General features: G+C 41.6%; 1 protein-coding gene across 3 annotated transcripts in view; it reads right to left on the bottom strand.

The window, feature by feature from the left end:
- farp2 (FERM, RhoGEF and pleckstrin domain protein 2) overlaps window positions 1-22,001 on the bottom strand; it is a 30,556-nt gene extending 8,555 nt beyond the window's left edge. For 2 of the 3 annotated variants that reach the window (XM_031730495.2, XM_039606613.1), the window contains exons 1-15: window positions 21,871-22,001; window positions 21,077-21,297; window positions 14,195-14,299; window positions 11,534-11,576; window positions 11,365-11,443; window positions 10,904-11,001; window positions 10,316-10,430; window positions 6,466-6,613; window positions 6,269-6,364; window positions 6,006-6,169; window positions 5,848-5,916; window positions 5,637-5,694; window positions 5,208-5,466; window positions 502-686; window positions 220-309 (exon numbers count right to left, since the gene is read on the bottom strand). In XM_031730495.2, coding sequence (XP_031586355.1) covers window positions 220-309; window positions 502-686; window positions 5,208-5,466; window positions 5,637-5,694; window positions 5,848-5,916; window positions 6,006-6,169; window positions 6,269-6,364; window positions 6,466-6,613; window positions 10,316-10,430; window positions 10,904-11,001; window positions 11,365-11,443; window positions 11,534-11,576; window positions 14,195-14,299; window positions 21,077-21,277 — 1,710 coding nt within the window. In that variant the 5' untranslated portion in view covers window positions 21,278-21,297; window positions 21,871-22,001. The remainder of the gene's footprint in view (window positions 1-219; window positions 310-501; window positions 687-5,207; window positions 5,467-5,636; window positions 5,695-5,847; window positions 5,917-6,005; window positions 6,170-6,268; window positions 6,365-6,465; window positions 6,614-10,315; window positions 10,431-10,903; window positions 11,002-11,364; window positions 11,444-11,533; window positions 11,577-14,194; window positions 14,300-21,076; window positions 21,298-21,870) is intronic. The other variant, XM_031730496.2, reaches the window with a different exon arrangement.
- Between the last annotated feature and the right edge of the window lie 225 nt (window positions 22,002-22,226).

Raw genomic sequence — 22,226 nt, 5'->3', positions numbered from 1 at the left:
AGTGTGTTGCATTTTGATAAACTCAATTTTACACATGGAAACACTGTGTGTGCATTTATTATGCAAAATAATATGTTAATAGAAGTTCATACATGCATGACACAGCAGAACTACACAATTTCAGATTGATTAGCCATTTTTGCTCCTATAGCTTTTATTTGTTTATATATTTTTATGGATTTCGTCCAAATGTCCTTCAAGTTTCAAAAGAAAACTTACCACAGTGATGACCTCCAGGTCCTTCAGGTATGTTCGCTCTGTGGTCAGAATCTCTTTGGCAATGAAATAGGCCTTATCGGTGGGATATCGCTGCGGTGAGAGACGTCAGTTAACACTCCTGTCAAAAATAAACTCAAAACTTTTAAGCAAAACTAACTTTCCCTCCACTGAAAAAACAAAACAAAAACTTCCCATCCCATTGTTAATTAGAGGGACTGAGTGTGTGTGTGCTTTAGGGTTGTGAGGCAGGTTGTTGGAAGGATTGGCATGTAAGAGGTGTACCTTCCTCCTGCCTTCCTCCTCCTCCTCTAGCCTGGCATTGCTGCCCACCTCGCTCAGGATGGGGCTTTGCAGGGGCGACGGGGTCTGGCCCGGCAGGCTGAGGTTCGACATCTGGAAGGAGGGCGACAGGCAGAGGGGACCTTTGGAGGCGACGGGGGAGAGCTGAGGGCTGTCCACCACTGAATCTGTGGAAGAGGGAAAATAAAAATGATAAAGATAAGCATTTTATATCACCTTATATTACGTCAGATTTCAGTAAAAGGATCAAAAAAAAAAAAAAAAAAAAAAAAAAAAAAAAAAAGGTTAAAGAACCAATCACACAGATTAAACATGAGCTTTTCAGGGCGGAGCTTAAGACAACCAAGGCCTCTACGTGTAGTTGACCTTCTTCAGAAACTGTATGCAACTATTAAAATTCATCTTCATCCAAACCATTTTTTCACCCCTAAATTATCAAAATTTCCTATTAAAGAAAAAAAGCCACAGATTCTAACAAATCCAAGTTCATCACACAAAGGCCCCAAATATAGGGGAAGGCAACAAAGGCAAGTAATAGTTCCCACATTTTCCCCCTCCTGCCCTCGCTTCAAACGCCCTCTACGAGGAAGACAAACGACAAATAGTAACCTACACAGGCTCGATTCACGTCAGAGAACCGGCTCTGCTGCTTTTGTTCCGCACAGAAAATCAGGAGACAAAACAAGCAGATGAAACGCCAGGCCATTATCTTAACTGAGTCATGGGTCACCACAGCTGTTCTTCCACTTCTATTAGAGGGGAGGGGGGAAGGAAGGCTCGGAGGAGAAAAAAAGAAGAAGAAGAAAAAAAAAAAGAAGACAGCTCCACGACTCACTACTCGACCCGGAAATAATTGCTCATGCAAAGAGTTATCAGGAATGCGGCCTGTCTGGAGGGCAAACAGTTGTTTATAGTTTATTTGAAGTGCCCCCACCACAGGGACTGACTCGAGGGGAGGAGAGGGAGCGGACGTCGGGCTCCACAGCGGGAGGATGGGGGTTTGCTGTGGAATGACTTGGCACAAGGCCCGTCCAAACAGGGAGCGCGAGCACACTCTCGCACTCAGCTGGAATTAGGTTGAGGAATCTTGTGTACAAGTCTGACCCAACCCCCAACGGCATGTGCGTCTGTTGCCTCAAATATGACGGAAAACTGCTGTATATCGAATTCTTCCTCTAATAACGTTAGCAGGATCCCTGGAGTGTCACGCGATACACTCGGAACACACCAGGGAGTGGTGTCAGTGTAGGATATTAATGAGTCAATGCAAACATTTTGGCACATGCTTTCCTCATAACTGAATGAAAGATTTGTGAGCAATCAGATTTTGATTTGTAGTTGTTCCTGCAACTAAAACACAGTCAGGATACAGCAGCAGATATATTATATGCAACATACATAAACTTCATCCTCCACGTTCTTGACCATTAAGATAATATCCAACACCATAAGGGTTTGTGTTCCACCATTACTACTCCTTTGAGTTTAATCTGCAATTTTAAAGAATTTTAAGTCTGACATTCATGGTACCCAAAAGTGATTACTTTATTCTTTAAAGTAAAAACATACAAAACATTAAGTACAGGCTGTTTATGATTAGTAAAAATATACATGTTCAGGATTAAGTGGTGATTACTTGGTGTCTAAGTGCAGGTTAGCTGGTTATAACTGTCAGCTAGTCGTTAATGAAATCTTTAGTTAAGTGGGAAGAATCACATGGTAGAAAAAATAAAAATAAAGACCCATCAAGACAAATCCTTCAGATCAGAAAACTCTGAAGCAAAATAAGATTTCTCCATGGTGACACAGAAACACCCGTCCACACCCGTGACTGCAGAGAGTCTGCAGAAACACTTTGGGTGTGTTTTGCCCATCCTTCAAAATGACAATGAGGACAGATGAGATTTATCCATCTAGTGTCTATGGATTACAAAAAAATAAAGACAAAAAACCGCATTGAGGTGCAAGTGCTGCACACAAAGAGGTGATTCTGTAAAATGTACAGAAAAATCAAGCAAAGTTGAGTTCGGGCACCTTAAAGGGATAAAATCAAAGCGTGTATCATCGCCATCTTAGCTGGGTTAAATGTAGAATCAGCCCTTACAAATCCTGACACCAGATATATCTCAGTCGAGCAAACATTACAGAGAAATATTCTGTCCACACTGATGTGTTAATAACTGACATGCCTGGATTTTTCCTATAAAATTACTCAGAAATGTGCAAAAAAAAAAACCCTGTTTCGTAATAAAAAAAGTTATCAAAAGGATTTCCTGTAAGTTTTTAGGTCTGATCAAATGCTTGAAAAGGTGCTTCATTGCTCTGCTTTCATTTGTTAATCAAGAAGTTTAAAACACTAAAGCCTTACATACAAACAGGTGATACATTCATTCTGTAGAAAGTGGTGCTAACAGCGCACTTAATGGCTCATCAGTGCACTGTTTACATTCTTTAACTCAGCTCAACATGAAGGAAAAAAATTGTTAGCTGGTGTTGGCTTTGTAAAAATATAATTATATAGACATTATAAACCTATCAAAACAAAAGAAAAACTACCACAGCTGGGGATTTTGGGATGTGAACAATGCTGATTTTCGCCAGCAGGTGGCAGCGAGGTACAAGAGGGGGCAGGCAAAAAAAAAGGAAGAAGAAAAAGATTTAATGGCATGCCCTGTGTGTTTTTTGTTTTTTTTTGTTTTTTTTTTTATATAAAAAAAGGGGGGCTTTAATATTCATTTGAACAGGGACTAATATTGGTTTCATTTTTCAACCCTGAGATTAGACAGATTACCATCTACCAGAAAACTCTACACTGCCCAGTAAGTGCCAGAAATTAGATTTAAAAACAAACAAGTAGTTAAGAAGTTAAATGCTTGTTAAGTACTTTAAGTACACTTAGCTCATTTTTATTCTTACCTGTAGGTCAGGACAGAATTTTTTTTAAAAAGTAGAAAATTATTAAAAATTCTGCATTACTTACAAGCTTAAATTATCTGAAACCATCATCTCAAGTGATCAACTTTACACACAGAAGAATAACTTTTCCATTTAACACTCACTATTCAAGTGGAAGGTAATTTGGATAACTTGTCCTATGCTAATGTGTACATAAGTGTTTTAACAGGAGGCATGTTGTGTCTTAAAAAGATAAAGCTTCCAAAATAAATGCTTTTTTTTTTTTGCCAAAATGCATGTTCAATATTTTCTCTTAAAAGGCTAAATGTTACAGAGAAGACAACTGTAAAAGAGATATGGCATTCGAGGCTCTCGTAAAAATAAGAGCCAAATTCCAGGAGAAGATAGGAATGATGTTAAAAATAAAAGAACCTCCTCAACCAGACAAGGCAGGAAAAAAAAAACTATTATAGCGCTGCCTGCAACTAAAGTTGTGTATGGGGAAGGTTCAAGTGAAATGATGTGGTGTCTTCACTGAGAAGCCTCAAAGTTCAGGTGATGGCGATGATGATGAAGAACCACCCATCTTTTTCAAAAACTAAAAACATCTTTTAAGTGCTGGTTAAATGGTGAAATGTGCTGTTGCCAAATTATGCTTCAGTAGGAAATCTGCCATGTAGCCAAAAACTCCTCTTAACCTTTCAGGTAACGAGACGTGCACCTCTTGAGAAATGCAGCTCCACATCGGGCCGATGCAGCCCGCAGAGACTGATGTGGAAGGTTATGGTGTAGGGTTAAGAGGGGTTTCCGGTTACCACAGATTTCCTGCTGAAGCATAATTCAGGCATTATAATGTTATCTCTACATTTGGACAGCCCTAGACTGTCTTCAAGTGCTTTACATTTTAACATGTGGGGATCCAGAGGGGTCTGCTAGTGTCAGAGCCTGCAGATTGTGACACTGCAGGAGGAACCCCTCGATTCCACTGTTCCCCGTCAAAGGATTGCTATAAAATAGGTTCTGCTCAGGGGGAAGGACGCTGTCAGAGCCCCAGTCGGAGTCTGAATCTGAGCTACCGTTCCCTGAACCCTCTGTGGCAGTGGGCGGGTAGCTGAGCTGCTCCAGCTGCTCCACCAGGTCACTGAACTGCACCGCGGAGCTGCTCTCCGAGCGCACAGAGTACGCTGGGAAGTTGACCATGGAGCTGGCCTCCGACTGGATGTCAGACCCAGGCAGGCGAAGCGAGGAGGTGTCAGCTCCTCCGTAGCCCACTGACATGGACTCCCCTGCAGAGCTGAGCCCCAGGTTATCCAAGGAGCTGCACTCTGAGCGGTTGTTAACCAAAGAACTAGTCTCAGAGTGACCTACAATACTGTCAGGGAAGGGATTGGGGTTCCCATTCAGATCTTCAATTCCCACACTAAAGAGCCGGTTTTTGCTAAGCTCAGGTTCCTCCATTAAATCAAAGTTACCTACTTTATCCTCCAGCCCATAAGAGTAGGCCTCAACACCCCCGCCATAGAAGGAAATTTCAGTGGGATCATCATCAATGAACTCCTCAGTAACCTGTAGTGGTGAGCTGGACAATGAGAACATGGGGTTCTGTTTAGTACGCAAAAGCTCCGCCTCAAAAGCCTCAGGTGTAAAAAACCCCGTCCTCTTCCCTCCACCCCACTTGGCCCCACGCTCATTATCCTCATTGCCATTTTTGGAGGGCTGTGACTGAGCCGTGCCACTCTCTGAACACACAAACAAGGGGCTGCAGTGTCCTGCTGCCTGATTGCTGGGGGCACCTTGAAAAGCGTAGGGTGACGGGGAAGTAGGCTTGATGGGCTCTTCCTTCGGAGGGCTGGGGGGTCTGGTGGCTTGCAGAGGGGACTGAAGCTGCTGCTGCTGAGAAGGTGCTGGAGACTGACTCAGTGCGGTCAAAGGCTGGGGCTGAGGTTGGCGTTCTGTTAGCGGGAAAACGCTAGGGATGTGCATTGACTGGAAAGTCACGGCTGCGGAGGAAGACGAGCCCGGGGACCTGAGACTGTCATTGAATGAAAAGCTCTGGGAAAAAAAAAAAAAACAAAACAACACAGAAGAGACACACACAAAAAAAAAAATTACAAAACCAGAGAGGACAGCGGAAAGAGATAAAGGGAGAAAAAGATCTGCGTTAGCTTATCCATTAAATACAAATCTATGGCTGTATTATCACCACATGTTGCAGTATTTACCTGTTTTGGCACATCGGTTGCGAGGGATCGAGCCGACATTCTTACTTTACTGTTCCTTCTGAAAGAAAATAAGATCTCCATGTCATCGTGTAACAATTACCGTTATGATTTTATGCAGATTTTTCTTCCAGTGGATGCTTAAGAAGAATTAGAAAAAAAACCGGCTTCTCTTTGTGATAAATTGTATGTCTAAACTCAAACACACACATACCTCTGGTAAGGGGTTCGCTTTGCTCCATTCTCCCTGACATATTCCACAAGCTGCTTCTGGGTCCTTCCACTGGCAGAAAGAGTTTTAATTAAACCACTTCAATGTACTAAACCAGTAACAGTGACACATGGCATTATTTTTATGTCTTTAGTCAATACCTGTATCTGAAAGAGGAGCCTCTAGTGAAAAGGACAGCTTTGGATTTGGGCTGTGGGTGGTCAAACAGTCGGAAGAATGAGTGGTACTCCACGCAGATCTTCCAGAAGACTTTGCACTGGTCTCGACTGCCCATCAAAAATTCAAGAGTGTCCTGATGGGGGCCCTAAAACAAAGATTGATAAGAAGCAGAATGCATACAGCCATCTGGTCTCAGTCTCAGTGTATATGAAATCTAAGATTGAAGGACACTGATAACACTTACATGGACTTCTGGGTGAAGCTTGATGAGGAAACGTTTTCTCTTGAAGCTCAGTTTGCGAATCTTGGACCAGTTGAAGGTATTTATTTTTGTGTGGCCCTGAGAGAAAATACAAGTGGAATAAAAGACAGACACAATCATCAGTAACACTGTTAGGATATATGCACAAGGAAGACATCTGGATTCAGAGCAGCGGTCACCTGAAAAACCTGCAGGCCCATGTGAGCGACAGAGAGGTTGATCTTGGTGCCTTCGCGATCAGCTGCTGGGTGGAAGCGGACGCCGTACATTTCCAGTTTACGGGCGATCTCTAGGATCTGGAAGTCTGATTCAGCAGGAGTCTGCCCCCTGGTATCAACAACATAACAGAAGTTATTAATACTCACTGTAACAGCAGGTCCTCTTCGTGCTGTTCTTAAAGTGCACAGGTGGAAGGGTTCCTCTCAGTGGTCCACTGACAGGTTCAGATTTATGTGCACATAAATAAACCCTTTTTTGGCTCTACGTTCTGCGTAACGTGCTTGCTTTATACACAGATTTAACAAAAAGAAAGAAAGAGATACTATGACGGCAAAGTAGGGCCCGTCACAGATTTGTTTTCTGCCAAGTTCAGTAAATAAAAATTACTGAAGTGTTTCAGTGAAGGAACTGAGACCTCCCAGATAATTGCATTAGAATTGTGAACAAGCTAGATGCCAATTACAGCCCATTATGGCTTGTTTAGCACAAAGACAATGCCTCTGTTAATCATAGTCAGTGTTTACACTACAGCCAAGCAGCTCAATCGCATTTGTTGCAACAAACTTGGGAGATGAGCTAAAACATTTTCAGAGCAGGGTCAATAGAATCGCAGTTGCCGACTCAGCCGCGAGGCTGTCATTCACTCCAAATTTACAATTTTGATTAGGTGGAAGTAAAACTGAATGTCAAATTTACTGATATGAATATGAAGTCGTTTTGTGTTAACAGTGTTCCCACGTAGTTTCACTCCTTGGGAACACCATTTTTAGCTTTCCGGCTGTTACCGATTAAACTTGGGTGTTTAAAATAAAAAGCCCAGTGCCAGAGGGCTTAAAACATTGTTTTTTAAAAATCTTCCCATCCGTGTAGTGAAATGATTCAAAAATCAGTTTGTAGTATCTCATGTAGTGTTTGTAATTTAGCAACTTTGAGGAGTTATGCCATGTACTTTGAAGTGGCTTTGCTTAATAACAAATAACCTTGACTGCCTCAAGTACTGTAGATCACTTGTATAACACACCAACATGTCACTTTGCGGTCTTGTGATTCACATCTTCCCTTAATCAAATTAACTGTCTACCCCATTATTTTTTATTAAATTATTTCTCATCAAGTTGGGCAATAATCATCTACAGCATTCAAAGTGTTTGGTTTAACACTACACTATATTTATGTACAGTTAAAGAATCAAAAATAAAAAAAGTTACCACATAAAATTGACACAGAGCACGACAGCATGAATTTTAGACCGAGCAGCGTGACCTTAAATCCCTTATAATTTCGAGGATTTTAGAGACGTCATCTAAAAATGGTGTGATTACAACCAAACAGCATGTTAGGAAGACATATCCATCCAATCATCACAGTCTTCTAATTTTGTTCATCCGTTAAGCAGTTAAATCTCCTTAGGGTCCTCCCCTGCCCTACTGGCCTTATGGCTAATAGACCGGCCAGAGCAAAGGATTAGGCCAGGGAGCTCGTTGCTTGTGCTTCCACCCTGGCAACCAAGGGAAGATTAGCAAAAGTCTTTAGAGCTGCCTAACACACTGGGTTGAAAAGAGTTCTCATTGGCCACAGGATAGCACTGCTTTTGCATGGGAGCCAATGGTGGGAAAAGTGGAGTGAGGGGTTTTGTAACACGCTGAAAATGGGGAAAAACCCTCACTGTGGTTTGTTTAGCAAGAACACTCAATAGTCACACTTCATTGACCTCATTACAGTAAACCGTGTTAAACATCATTAAAAGAAAAAAAGTGAACTGTGCCTGGGTGCTAAAGTTTCAAGATCAGTTTTCTGGAAATGATTATTTATTCAAGTTCATCCAGAAACAAACACCTGAACAAATAAACGTGTTTAATTAAGTCTCTAGCATCTTCCTACATTAGGGACTTATTTCTTTATAGTCGCACAAGGCTGGTTGAGGGCGGTCACACTAACAAATTGTTTTCACACATGAATTTTAAGCTATTTTGGGCGAATACGTGTTTTGTTTTTTGTTTTTTTCCCTCCCCACACTTACAAGTGGCACACAGCAGGAAATGGCATGGTTGAGAGGAGTTTGCACTGCTGGAAATACTCTGTGGGCCTGTCTGGGTAGTGCATGCAGCAGGGACAACATGATTCCCAAATGTAGCAGTGAAGCCTCAAACATGCTCCTCAATCAGATGTTTTGCAGAACAGTTCAGGGCTACAGTGCAGTGGAAGAATGGCTACAGACAGCCAAACATGAGTAATCACGTGGGATGGTTTTATGTAAAGCTGAGGAAGTGACATTTAAACACATTTGAAACAGATTTTTATGCCCAAATAGCTGGAACCCATTTAGAGAATGGGACAAAATAACCAAGAAACTGTATACTCAACATGCTGGAGTGTTTAGTCAAATGCTGAACACTCACAGTGACTCTTTTCAGAATAGTTTAGGCATGTCTGAATAAAACCAGGGAGGCACAGTAATGCAGACGCTCAGATGTCTGAAAGAAGCAACACTTAACAGGCTGATGCGGGTGTTACAGTTTCCACATCAGCGAGGGACCACTTCTGTCTGAGTGACGTAAATTTAGTCATCAAGCAGAGAGCGCAAGGCTCCGTCTGCAGGCAGATTTGGAAAGAAACAATACAACATAATGACTGCTTGCCTGTGGTGACTGCAGCTGTCTGTTTACAGCTGGGTATAACCCCTGCCTGTCAAGCCAACAAGGCTATGTGTCCCATGTCTTACATAGGCCAATGGTACATTCCATACAAGATGCATTAGGACCTGCTTGATACTGGATTTTTGGGGCTCACTGCTTTGTTTCGTTTACTTTGTTTGTGAAACCCATTTCTGCAGTCACACAGCCTTGATGCGGATTCTGCAACATGTGCTGCAGACAGCACAGAGTGCATTCTAAAAACACAGCCAGAGTCCATCTGCTGGAAAAATTGTGCGATAACAGTCTTACACAAAGCATACTTCTCAGCATGTTTCAATATTAGAACACGTATACGCTGATAATGACACAACATGTGTCGCCAGCGGTGAGCTGTGATCACCGACAGCTGGGTTGAAGCAGGGGGAAAATGGCTTGTTTCCGACATATGATCGACTGTAGGGTAACCCAGTACAAGATAAAAGAAACCAAACCTTTTTGCTGTGACTCATGCAAAGCTCCACAAGAAGAAAAGGTCTAAATAAATCAGCCAGTACTACAGTACATGCTGTGCGTGTGCAGTTTTAAGAGGAAAAGCTAAAATCATTTGTTTAATCTGAAGCTTGCATCTCATCTGCCAGTGAAATAAACCCGTGCTATTTTTCATCTACCAGTATGAAAATTCAGCGTCTTATCATCCATACCAATCATGGTATCACAGTGATCATTTGCATTTCCCCTGCATCCTCACTGCAGGCCAATCTAACAAACACACAATATGATGGCAATGCCTGGAAGCGACTTCGATGTCACAGTTAACTTGTTTCAAATTACCTCAACATGTGGTCATCTGGAGAAAATAATGAATTGCATTTATTCTCAGAAGTGCACAGTCAGCAGCTGCAACAGAACAATCTGCAGGCGGCTGGTCTACCGTGAGAGTCGCTACATGAGCGTCTGAAGAAGCTGAAAGTCTGGCTGACTTTAATTTTGGTAATGACATCAGGAACGAAGCTCGCGTCCCTGTTTACGTTTACAGGTCAGATTCAAGTATTCTGAGTGCGCGAGGAATGCGAGAAAGGAAAGCAGCCATAAACCGAACTACAGGAGTCAGATGGTTAGAGCAATTTGGAAAAGAGGGAGAAAGATTTCACTTAGACAAAAAGGCAAAACTTACAGGTGCCTGCGATGGAGCTCCATGATCCGTTCTTGTACTTTCTCTTGGTAAGGTAACAGCTTGTTTATCCTCAGGTATTCCCTGTCTGCTGCGTCATCGTAGTCGCCGATCTCCGCTGTGATTTATGGAGAGAAAACGAAGCAAGACTACGCTCATTTCACATTTTAACAGATTGTTTTTATTCTTTTGAGACCTGTAGATTTGCTGTTACTTTAGATTATAGCTCACAAATTATTCCCTACACAATTTGCTGCAAATTACCGTAAGAATTGCTTTTTGAATCTAGACATTTGCGCTTTCTCATCTGGTCTCTTAACACAGTTTTACCATGAGGTTTTTAAAGACCTGTAAGAGGAGGTATAATACACTGAACCCTGGGAATTTATTTTTTTTTTTTGTTAAACAGAGTATAAGAAAATACTGAAAAGAACATTTTCTTTTAAGATCTGCGGTTTCTGTGATCAGAATTATTTTCTGAAACATATAGAGCAAACCAGTTACTAGAGATTTTACAAGTGCTTTTACTACTGCATAATTTAATTTAGTCTGATTACACTGTCAGCTTTAACAAAAACAGAAAGAACCTACATTGGACAAGGTGAGAGGCCAGCAGGGCACCAGTATTTTCTGTGCAGATCAACCTGCCCTCCATCAGATCCCTTTTCATTTGCAGGGAGAATAAATACCTAAAGGAGAAAAAAAAAGCATGTGCACACACACAGACATAAGCTTAGTGTCCATCTGTTTATGTTCATCAGAAGTAAATAAGCACAAACTAAGCTCATCATGGATGAAGCATCTTTAGGAACCTTAAGTGCCATTTAACAGCACTTAAACAAATAACTCTCAGAAAAACAAGGATCATAAAGTTTTTAACGGCAGAAAAAGTAATTTTAAAGACAAATTCTCAAATCCTGAAAAGCATAACAGAGCTTCTAAAAAAAAAAAAAAAAAAAAAAAAAAAAAAGAGAAAAAGAAACCATGTTCCTCAAGCTCCTCATACAGGTAGAGATAAAAATGATATCCAGAAGGAAATTACAGTCACTGACCTGGTGTACTCCTCCTGCAGCTGACCCGGATCAGGGGGAAAGAATTTCACTGACAGTCTAAAAAGTGTATTTGCTGGTCCTGTAAACACACAAGCAGACAAGCAAGATTATCAATGCCCCAAACACTTTTTATTAAGTGGATTCAGAGCTAAGAATAGGCCTCACTTACTTCTGACTTGTTTTGAAATGGGTTTTGTGGGTTCCAGCCAAACCTAAAGAGAACAAAAAAAACCCAAAATAAAAATAATAGAACATAATGTGAACAATAACTTTGACAGGTGGTGGCAGGATAACTTCAGTGACTCCCTTGTAACACAGGGACCGTTTGCTGCATCAGCCCCCTTTGAAACAGAAAAGAGATGTCACAATGCTGTTGGCAAAACACTGGCTTCAGTGTAGGAGGCTGCTCAAGCCGTACATCTGGGGCTGATTGAGGGAGGAATGCGCTCGATCCAGACAGATATACTGAGAAATTGGTATCAGCTGATTGCTGCCTGAATTCTACTCAATTCGTAGTCACACATGTGCCAGTCTGTATATAAATTTCTATTAAAAATGAAAAAAAAAAAAAGGTTTATGCTTCTACTCCAACTTCTACTGGCTAACCACATTTGAGCAGGCTTTGGGGTAAATGGTCAGTGTAGAGAGTAAAAGAGGGATTACATTTGCCAAAACATTCCTGAAACCATCAGTTATCGTCTGATGTTGTTTTAAGTTTAAAAATAAATAAACACATAAATAAAAACCATCTGCATTTGACCTGCATCAAACATCCGCCTGGATATCCCACAGCTACACTTGAACTTTAAAAAACTACCCACAAAGATGTACTAGTAGCGATGTGCTGGTCGAGGAATGTCACTGAAACTTAGAAAACATCAACTATAAGGACAACGTTAAAGTTCGCGTCAAGCCAACTACACAACCACAGCCTACGCAATCAGTGATGGGTGTATCGCTTGATATGTGGGCAGGATTATGTCAGCAGACTCGCTGATTGGTTCTGGAAGTGTACAAATGCATGTGTAAAAATAATCAGAGGCAAAGTACTGATACCATATCTATGGGAAACCCAATGAAATGAGTAGAATGCAAGTATTACAAGTATTGATTTACCAAACATGTAATAAGCAAACCCTCCAAACACACTAGCTTTTCAAATGTGCCAATTTGAGGCTTATTCTCGTCTTACTCTGCAGCACTGAATATCTGAGGATTTTGGACTGTTTTCACAGCTTTTTTTGGGGGTGGGGCATTGTCATTTAAAATCCCATGGTGCAGTGGTTTACACATTTGTCTAACAAGCAAAATATGCCCAGACTGATTTTAGGAGGAGACATAAACCTCTTGTTGCATGAGGAAGGCCATCCAGTGTAAAAATCTGCCAGATCAAGCAGGATTTAGAAACTTCAGATACATGGTGCCATAATAAAGTTTGGGGACTACTCCTCCTTAAACAATACCCGAACGTCACTTTGACCATTTTCCCTTCAAAGTCATCTTGTTCACCTGGAGACCTTTTCAGGTTCTGCTACCTCTCTGAGGTCACTCCTGTTTGAAAAGTTGCACATTTTGGATTTCATCCAAGTTCTCAAATGTTGTGCAGACAGCAAACAACAACTCTACTTTCATGCCCAGGATCATCGCTGGTGATCAAACTGCAGCCCACAAGATGTTCGTGGAAGAGTCTGCAGTGCATGAGCAAGACTGACGCTCTTAGCCCTCTCCCCATAATTCGAAGGACTTGTTTAGCAGAAGTAAAACAATCAAACCAGTGCTATTCACATGAAGCGCCTCTCATTGACTTGCACACATTTCCATTACATCCATTAAACGCAGGTTTAATGGATGTAATGGAGATCAGGTGAGCAACACAGAGCCTCAAGATCAACGAGACTGAGCAGGACCTCTGGAGCGATATAGAAACAGCAGAGGTGCACACAGGGGGTGACCCCGTGGGACAGATTAGCCCAATTTAAATTAGTTTTTGGTTTTATGAGTACCAAATTCAGTCCTCACAGCTGGGAAACTTTAACAAAGCGAATGATTCATGACTCGGATGATTAATCGTGAAAACATTTTCCAATTATTTGTTAAACTCTTAATATATTATTATTCTTCTGCGTAAGAGCTTCCTGAACGATGAAATAACTGATGAGGACATAGCAACTACTCCCAAAAGAATCTCAGCGTGCGCCCTGCTGGGTCACCGACAGTTCATGACATCAGCTGCAGCTAAGCTTCCTTCATACGATCAGTAAAAATTCACTATGCGTAAAAGATTTAGTTTGTTAATGGAAGAAGCTCCTTTAAAAACCAGACTGCAGAGCAGCAAATGTAGTGTATATTTAAACACAGTATAGTTTTCAGTCCTCGGGCAGCTGAGCGTACATGAGCAAAGAGGCCGGTGGGTCTTATTAAACAACACTGGCCTCATTCTCTTTGAAGAAGATATATAGTGGGCTCCATAGCTCCTCTCTGATGCTTTACAAAAACTTCTAGGTGGTCTTGAATTCCACTTATGTTTCTGGAAGAGTAAAACAATGGAAAGTCTGACATGTGTATATGAGCACTGCTGCCAGACAAGTTAAAAATATTCCAAAGTTATATACTACTCAAGTCCAGAGAAAACACTACCTCACTGTTTGCATTGCTGAAGAAGAGCAACTAATGACTTATAAGTCCATGTTGTTCCCCGAATGCCCATCCTGTTGTCATCAAGCATTTTAAAAAAAAAAGTTTGCCTCAACCAACACATTTAATCAGTGCGCAAGTCAGCTCCTCCATGTCCAATGTGTCCGCTTCAAACAGGAAATCGAGATGTACGTACCCAGTTCATCTGCATGTTCTGAAACTCGAGGCCAAAGTAATCACTCTCTATGAGGTTGCCTCTGTGGAAAACCTCAGAGAGAAGGATCTGTCCAACAGCCTTTGGCTGAAAGAGAAAAAAAAAAAAGAAAAGCAGAAGAATGAATTATCATTTTCATCACTATGTCGACACAAAGATTTCAGAAGTTCTGTGACAATAGATCTTATGAGCTTTATGAGAAGCGAAAGTGCATCGCTTTAAAAGAGAAAATATTCAGAAAGATTCCACAGATGGAGAGCATCATCAAAAACTAATTTCAACTAAGCCCGAAGAGACCGAGGACACGCTTGTGTTCAAAGCGAGCGCTGAATAAATGCCGTCTGCCTGTGTGGTGCAGAAAATATTCGCAGCTGTAAATGATCCACTCCATTGTGTGTTTTATGGTTGCGTATGTTCCATCTGTCGATTTAAATACTTTTCTCGACTTGGATGAGCGTCTGAGCTTACTGTACTTCGCCGTTTATCTGGGCCTGAGAAATGTGCATGCGGGAACTCTGCGCAAGTTTACCATCTCAATGCTCTGGGGTCTGTTTTCACTAAATGAAGAACTAATTACTATGTATGAAGAACACACTGCACTTGAGGTTTGGAATCCTAGCTTGTGACTTTTTGAGAAAATTATAGCCTGAAACATCTGGTTGTAATGTAAAATAGTATTTTTAAAAGCCTTATAAAAAGTACTGCTTTGCATTGGCTAAAGTAAAGGATTACAACTCAAAGCACACCAGGAGGTTTACTGTAGTCAGTCTTTTCATTACTTTGATACAATCACATGTTCTGCATTCAGAAAATCTATAAATTGCAGGTGAAACCTACTGACACAACATCCATAAATTTAGGAATCTCTTGTAAAATTCCCCCTTTTTCCACACATTCAAGGTATCTCATTCCAGCTGACCTCAAACGGAGAACAAAAACCGGTGTGTTGAAATACTTTGTCTGGGCTGCCTTTGAGTGCAGGCCAAACGTACGATCCAGACAACGTCAGCGAGATTTTTTTTACGCAACGAATCGGGAGCCAAATGTAAGGAACGCTTTGAGGTATTTTGTCAATTTGACTCATTCAGTGAGTGCTTCATTAACAAAGTTATTAGAGCAAAACCAAATCTTCCCTGCGGTTAGACAATGTTTCCATACACTAATCCTCATTTCTTCTCAGTGTTCTTGAGGTTTACCATGTACACCTCATCCTGTTGTAAGTCGGTGGAAATTCAGTCTAACCAGCAAACAAAGTTTAAAACCACACTGTCAAACAGCTACAATCAGCCTAATCACCACACGATTAATGTTTAGGTTTAATCAAACAGAACTGAGGCCGCTGGTTCGACAAGAAACCCAGAAGCAGTTGGCAGGTTTGACCTGCTGAGGATTATGTTCTCAATGCAGTAGCCATGAGCAAACTACTTAATGCTATCTTTTTTTTCTTGGCACTTCGTCTTTGTGTTACTCATTAACCCTCTGCCGGAATTGTGAACGTGTGTTTAAGAGCACAGTAAGATCAAACTTTGACATGTAGCATTATCTTTTACAGTCAGACAGGGAGGGATAGCATTTTCTTATTGACCCAGCTAGCCTCGGTACAACTACTGCACAGCATTCCCCCATTTCCCCCCCCCAAAAAAAGTTCTTTCTAGCATCACTGCAGTGAAATTCCATGTAGCCCGCAGATAATATTTTCCCCTCAACCAACTTCCTCTTATGCTGTCCAATTTGGCTTATCTCTCTGTGAAGTCACTTACTGTTTACTTTGTGGGCACACACTTAAATGTTGGCAACCCTGCGGTGGTTTAAGTACAGCTGAAGTATTTTACAGTAGAACAACAACAAAAAGAAAAAAGTAAATGTTATGAAAAATGCCTGAATTTACAAGTTTATAAACTACAAATATAATTTGGCCAATAACGTACTAAAAGCAAAAGCTTTGGTACAAAAGCTGTCATCAAGTTCAGGCAACTCCAAGAAGCAACCTAGATTCGAATGAAGTTTTACACTTTACAGTCATCAGAGTTAAACGTCTTAAAAATGAAATGGACTTTTAGTCGCGGTTGCCAATAAATCCATATTTTAGCTGTTGAATCACCTGACTCATTCTTTTGGAAGGGCCTGAAATCTAGACGGGTTCCAAACTGTCCAATCAATCTGAATTGTTTGCCTCCGAGCTTATCAGCTCCTTTATCAGTGCTGGGTTATTTTTCCTGACAGTTGAACATTGCAACACTGTGACATCAGTATCATGGTGGTGGAGCTTTTACACACCTGAGTCACATGCAAGCCTTTAAAAGAAACACGCTATTTGAGTTTTCTGAGTCAGAGATAAGAAACAATTGCACCGACCTGTGAAGGCCTCTGACACGGAAGACGGAGTCGAAACTAAATGGCTTGGGCATCATCACATATCCGGCCCCGTTTCTAGATATAAATATCTTTTGAAAGCATGAGAACATACTACCAAAATTGGCCGAACTGATTAAAAGAAATCCAAATTTACTTTGCTGTTTAACTCCACCTTTGAATGTAATTTATCAGTTCTCCTTTGCCGCTAATGTGTCATAAACCAATGGGCGGCACCGCAGAAGCCCTCCTGGCATCTTAAGTTCAGTCACATCTGCGATGTGACGGCGAGATCATGCCGAGTTTGTTCACACCCTACTTGTGGTGTGGACCACAGTCTCATCTCCACGCCAACATTAAGGCAGGTCAATGGGTCACCCAATCAAGCTCCAAAAGCAGCGGGGGATTATGGCAAACAGATGTTTCTCTGGGAGACAAATCTCTCCTTGTTTGTGTGTATGCGCTGGGAGCAGGGGTGAGTACAAGTAGAAGTTTTAAAAACAGCCTGCTATAGGAGAGGACTGCCTTTCTCATGCACAGAGAATTTCAAGGGGGGGGATAAGGAAAAAAAAAAAAAAATACAGGTGCAATTCAAAAATGCAGGGATTGGTTGTACCTTGCATGACAGGTTAAACATGGTCTAAAGATCACGGTGAAAGGCAGAGGGCTCTAGCAGAACCTCCCACTGACAGCAGGGGTGTGTTGGGGCTTGCATTTGCCACAGTGGGAGGTACGCTGTCATTTTTCACGGTGGTATACATTTTGACGTTAAACAGGTTCTTCAATGGATTTTATAACTGAATGGCAATTTCCCTTCTTCTCGCTGCCTGGCTTTAGGACACGCCCGTGGACAGCTGGCAGTCATGTTGTTTGTTGGCAAATCAACTCTGGAAGGTGGTAATCGCGATCAGATGTTTTACAGAGTGCCTTCTGCTCAAGTCACCTGTGTAACCCAGATAATTTACACCCTCGGCTTGGCTTTTAAAACATGAGGGGAGGAAAAAAAGAAAAAAGAAAAATCTCAATAGGTGGATCCTCCTTAGGTGGTGGTAAATTACTCCCTGCAGCAAGAAAGATTACCATAACAGTAAAAGCAGAGAGGAGTTGTTTGAGGTATTTAACAAGAAGTCCTTCAAGGCACAGCCATTAGATAGTTTAGCCACTTCAGTACACAGTGGGGTAGCGCGAGTGCTTTGTGGGGATGAGAGCCGAATGCTTCTCAGCCTGTATTTGGTATGAAGAACAAGATTACCGCTTTTGTGAGCATGTCCGCGTAACTGACGCCACAGATGATAAACTGACCACAGATAAACTCAGATACACCACTCTGATATTACTTTATCCAAATTCCTTCTGGAAACAAGTCTTTCCACTGGGCAGCCATCTTATAGCACTTCCAGGCACTTATTTAGCTAGCCATTTCAAACCATTATCTAAATTGACTTTAATTTCAAACATCACGCAACATAAAAACTGCATGCATAGAATCACTAGTGAGATCAGATGGGGAAAAAAACCCTTAAAAATCTTTGCTTTTTAAGCTTTTTTTGCTCCCAAAATAAAGTTTTAAAGTGTTTTTCCTCTACAAGAGTGCCATGTGTCTCGATCTTGCAATCTCTTGTTAATGCCAGAAACTTCCACACAATTTAAATAAATAAATGAAAATCTGTGTTGTTTTTTTTTCCCCCCTCTGGGTTGTAGTGCCATTTATTCATCTGAATTGTTAAACACACAAATTATTCATTAAAAATCCGTGTAAAAATGTCTCTAAAGAAATGACAATCTGAATAAATAACACTCTGGGCCAGAGGAAAATTGTGTATTGTTAACTTTAGTGTAAACCATCCATTTTAAAGGATAATTAAACACTTTGTTGCATTTCACACTGACTGCATCGTTGCAAGAACGGCTCACAGATGAAACAGGACTTTAAAGCACACATCACGGTTGAATTACACTGTTTGAGTTATCTAGTTAGTCCAAATGTGATTTCAGGGACAGGCCAGGGGGGTTTGGAATTCCTCAGCCCAACTTTCGGCAGGGCTTCACTCCTGACTGTGTCCCCCCTCCCCCACCACCTCGGCTCAAACTTTGTACTGGCCATGACTGCTCCCTCTGAACTGCCCCTCTTGGTTGTCAACCTTGCTATTTATGTGCTTGTTTGCTAACACTAAAGCAAAGCCTGCCTGGATTCCCTCCCACCAGCACCCTGACTATAAACGCATTTTCACACAGCTAGGTTCCACAACCCACTCTCTGCCACCTTTTTATTTTTTTTGCAAGTCTTAAGCTGGAAGTTAAGGCCAGCAAAGGGGCTGGCTGTGCTGGATAAAAGAGGCCTGTGTTTCCCCTGCCCCGCTGGCCCAGCCTCCCTGTCCAGAAACCACAAGGCTGAGCTTTCTCCTGTGCTGGCTGGCTATGGGAGGGGCCTGTGGACAAGAGTCGTGCAAGCAAATGTCTGCTGATGATGACCCATGTCAGGTAACTGCAGCAGAAGAAGGCCAGCAGATCAAAGACTCTCTGATTGATTCGACTGCCTGAGGTCCAGGCTAAAGACATTATATGGCCAGAAATACACACACCTTCGCACGCAATATGATTTTACAGTTCAGAGTTATCACAAAGGATGAAAGATGTGATTTAACAGTAAAGAAATGAATATGGAGAACGACAGCGGTTATTTTAGCACTGCACCAATCTACCAGCAGAATATTGTAATCATAAGACGTCAAAATCCATAAATTTTGTGGCATCTACATTTTAAAAGCAATGCAAAGCAGAAATACTCCAAAATAGTTCCCATATATTTATCCCCCCCTGACTCAAAGAGAAAAACCACCAAAAACAAAGCAGAAAATAAGAGCATCTATATCAAGCAAATTTGCACAATGGATGAATCCCTTGTGGCTTTCCTGTGTGTAATTTTGAGTGAAGTGTATTTTTGCTTCACTGTACAGTAAGAGGGGCAGTAAATGGCAGGTGATGGAGACTGTACACAAGATATTTGGGCAGCTGAGCAACCAAAACGCCACAATGAGGGGAGGCAGTTACTTGAAGGCCACAACCATGGCAAACATTCCACACTGCAATTTCGTATCTATTTTTGCACACGGACTCCACGAGGGAGAAAAAATATAATTAAAAGCATAGGAAAAGTTGTGCTGGCTCAATCAGTTCTCTTTGAAGTGACTGTGGACAGATAGGCACAAAAACAATAAATGATAGAGCACAAACTGAGCGTACATTTCTGATGCGTTCAGTACACAAGGATAAAAACTATTCACCCACCAGCCCACGACTCCTCACAATGAATGAACAGAAATATTAAGCAGTGAACAACAGAGCCTCTCAGAGGCCATCTTGTTCCTGGTAAACTCCAGTCTGCTTGACAACAGCACTGCCGTCATTCTCTTTTTGCAGCCATGTATTTCGGTCTGCCACCTATCAACACCACGTGCAGAGCCGCACTGAACTCAGACCTCAGCCAGCCTGTCAGAACTCAGAACAACATTTTCTTAAAACCAATTAAATTTTCTTCAGACTGAACAGCACACAGGCCTGCTTTCATGCAAGTTTAACATATGTCTGTTACGCTCTATTAGCTTAAGACTTTGAGACAACATATGGTGTATAAGATTATGAAACGTCTGCCTCAGCAGTACTCCTGAACTGCTACTGTTGTGGCTACACAAGGATTTAGGATACACACAGGAAAGTATAAATATACAAACCTATTTGAACACAATTAGCAGCTGCCAGGTCTTTTTATTACACTTCACCATCAACCAGCCACTGAATTGAGCATTTAATCATTGTACAGACTCTACTTAGATTTTTTTTCCCCTTCACATAAAAAGCCAGGAAGCATGCTCTGATAGAGTGGCTTCCTTATTGCTTCCTATTGGCCTTCTCAGTGACTCCTGCTGCAATTTGGCAAGTAGACATGGCAAAGCAGAGCCACAGCATGGATCTCAAAGTTTGTTCAACAGCCACTATTAAATGGGATCAACTTCTCTAAAGTAATTCCAATGAAAAGAAGAAAACAAAAGCAAGAATATTTAGCTAGGATTCATACACTGTATGTGATGACTGTGTGAGTAACCAAATGCTTCTGTAAAATTTATACTTAACCCCCCCCCAAAAAATTAAAAAACAGAAAGACCAGACTCCTAACTTTTAATATCTACTCCTTTGGAAGTCAAGCCTTAGGGACAGTAAAGAGAACTACTACCAGTTGGACCTGGAGCAGAAATCACAGCCAAGAAACCAAGAGGCGCCCTGCTGAGTTACACTAAGTTGCCCCAATAAGAAGCCTTAAAGAGGAAGGGATTTCAGCACCAAAGCCATGTGGCAGCTGTCACCAAGACACACACACACACACACACACACACACACAAACAAACCAGGGTGACCAAGGCCTCCAAGGTAAGATGGAGCCTTTTGTGGAGCAATCTGCAGACATATTTAAAGTAAATAAACGAGGTTGCACGAACCACACACAGTAGAACCTACTTCTACATCAAAGAACTCCTGAGAGTCGTCCAGCCCCTGCACACGGATCTGTATTCCTCTCCCTTGGCTTATGCTCCTGTTGACCATGTTGCCACTGAGACTCTGGCCCGGCTCCAGAGTGCTGATCCCAGCATTGAACTGGGCTCCCAGTCTTGTGCCAGGGGTCTGCAGGACCCTGTATGAACCTTCTATCTCCCCCATTCCAGCTCAGGGAAACGCTCCTGCAAATTCAGAAAGCAACAAACATTAACACAAAACTCCCACTGATCAAATATTTTCTTTATTCTAAAGGACAAACTATGTGGGCTTAAAAAACAAAAAACAAACAAACAAAAACAGTCCAAACAGCTTCCTTTAACTGCGAAGTTGCGAAGCTGTTTACGCACACCTGAGGCTCATTCATAACAAATGTACCACATTACGCTGACATACAGAAGACCATAAAGTAATACTGACCCAAACCATTTATTTTTACCGTCTTTTGTGCAGGTTGGCACAAAAGACGGCCTAACATACGAAAAGAACCGACGGCGCACCGATTTTGCGCTTCATGTGGGGCCCAAAAGTCTCACCAAGACGTAAACCGCGTTTACAGCAACACTTAAAGCCAGAAAAGCTTTCGGGAAAAGCATGAGGAATGGTTAAGGTGAGGTTTGTTTTCTTGATGAGAAACTGAACTCAGTGGATTCCAGAACCGAAGCGAAGTTAATTATCTTAACCGAGAATTAGATCCGAAAAAGTCGCCACACGAGTGAAAAAAAAGAAAATCTGCTCAAAAGCTGTTTTGAACTTACCGTTCTGCCCGAAATGAAACTAAACGCTAAAAGTTTGAAACGCCGAAGAGGACACTACTCCGCTCCATGGTCGTCGTCAGCCAAACGAGTGCGCACTCAACAGCGGTTTATCATTGGCTACAGCAGAGCCGTCTGTCCTGCCATTGGTTCAAATGTGGCTAAGGATCGTAGGCAGGAGAGCCAAGATATACTTTCTTCTACTTTAAATGGCTTTCAGGGATGGACACGAAGAAACTCATCAGTGGGAATATTTCTTGTACAAGAGTAATGTTGCAAAAAGTAAATGGGGATTTGCGCCAAGAGTCAAATAATAAAATAATAATAAAAAGTCGATAATAAGAAGTGTTTTATACCAT

Source organism: Oreochromis aureus, linkage group 23, assembly GCF_013358895.1.
Source record: "Oreochromis aureus strain Israel breed Guangdong linkage group 23, ZZ_aureus, whole genome shotgun sequence".
Taxonomy (NCBI): Eukaryota; Metazoa; Chordata; class Actinopteri; order Cichliformes; family Cichlidae; genus Oreochromis; species Oreochromis aureus.
The sequence above is the reverse complement of the archived record's forward strand: the minus strand, read 5'-3'. Positions and strand labels throughout refer to the sequence as shown.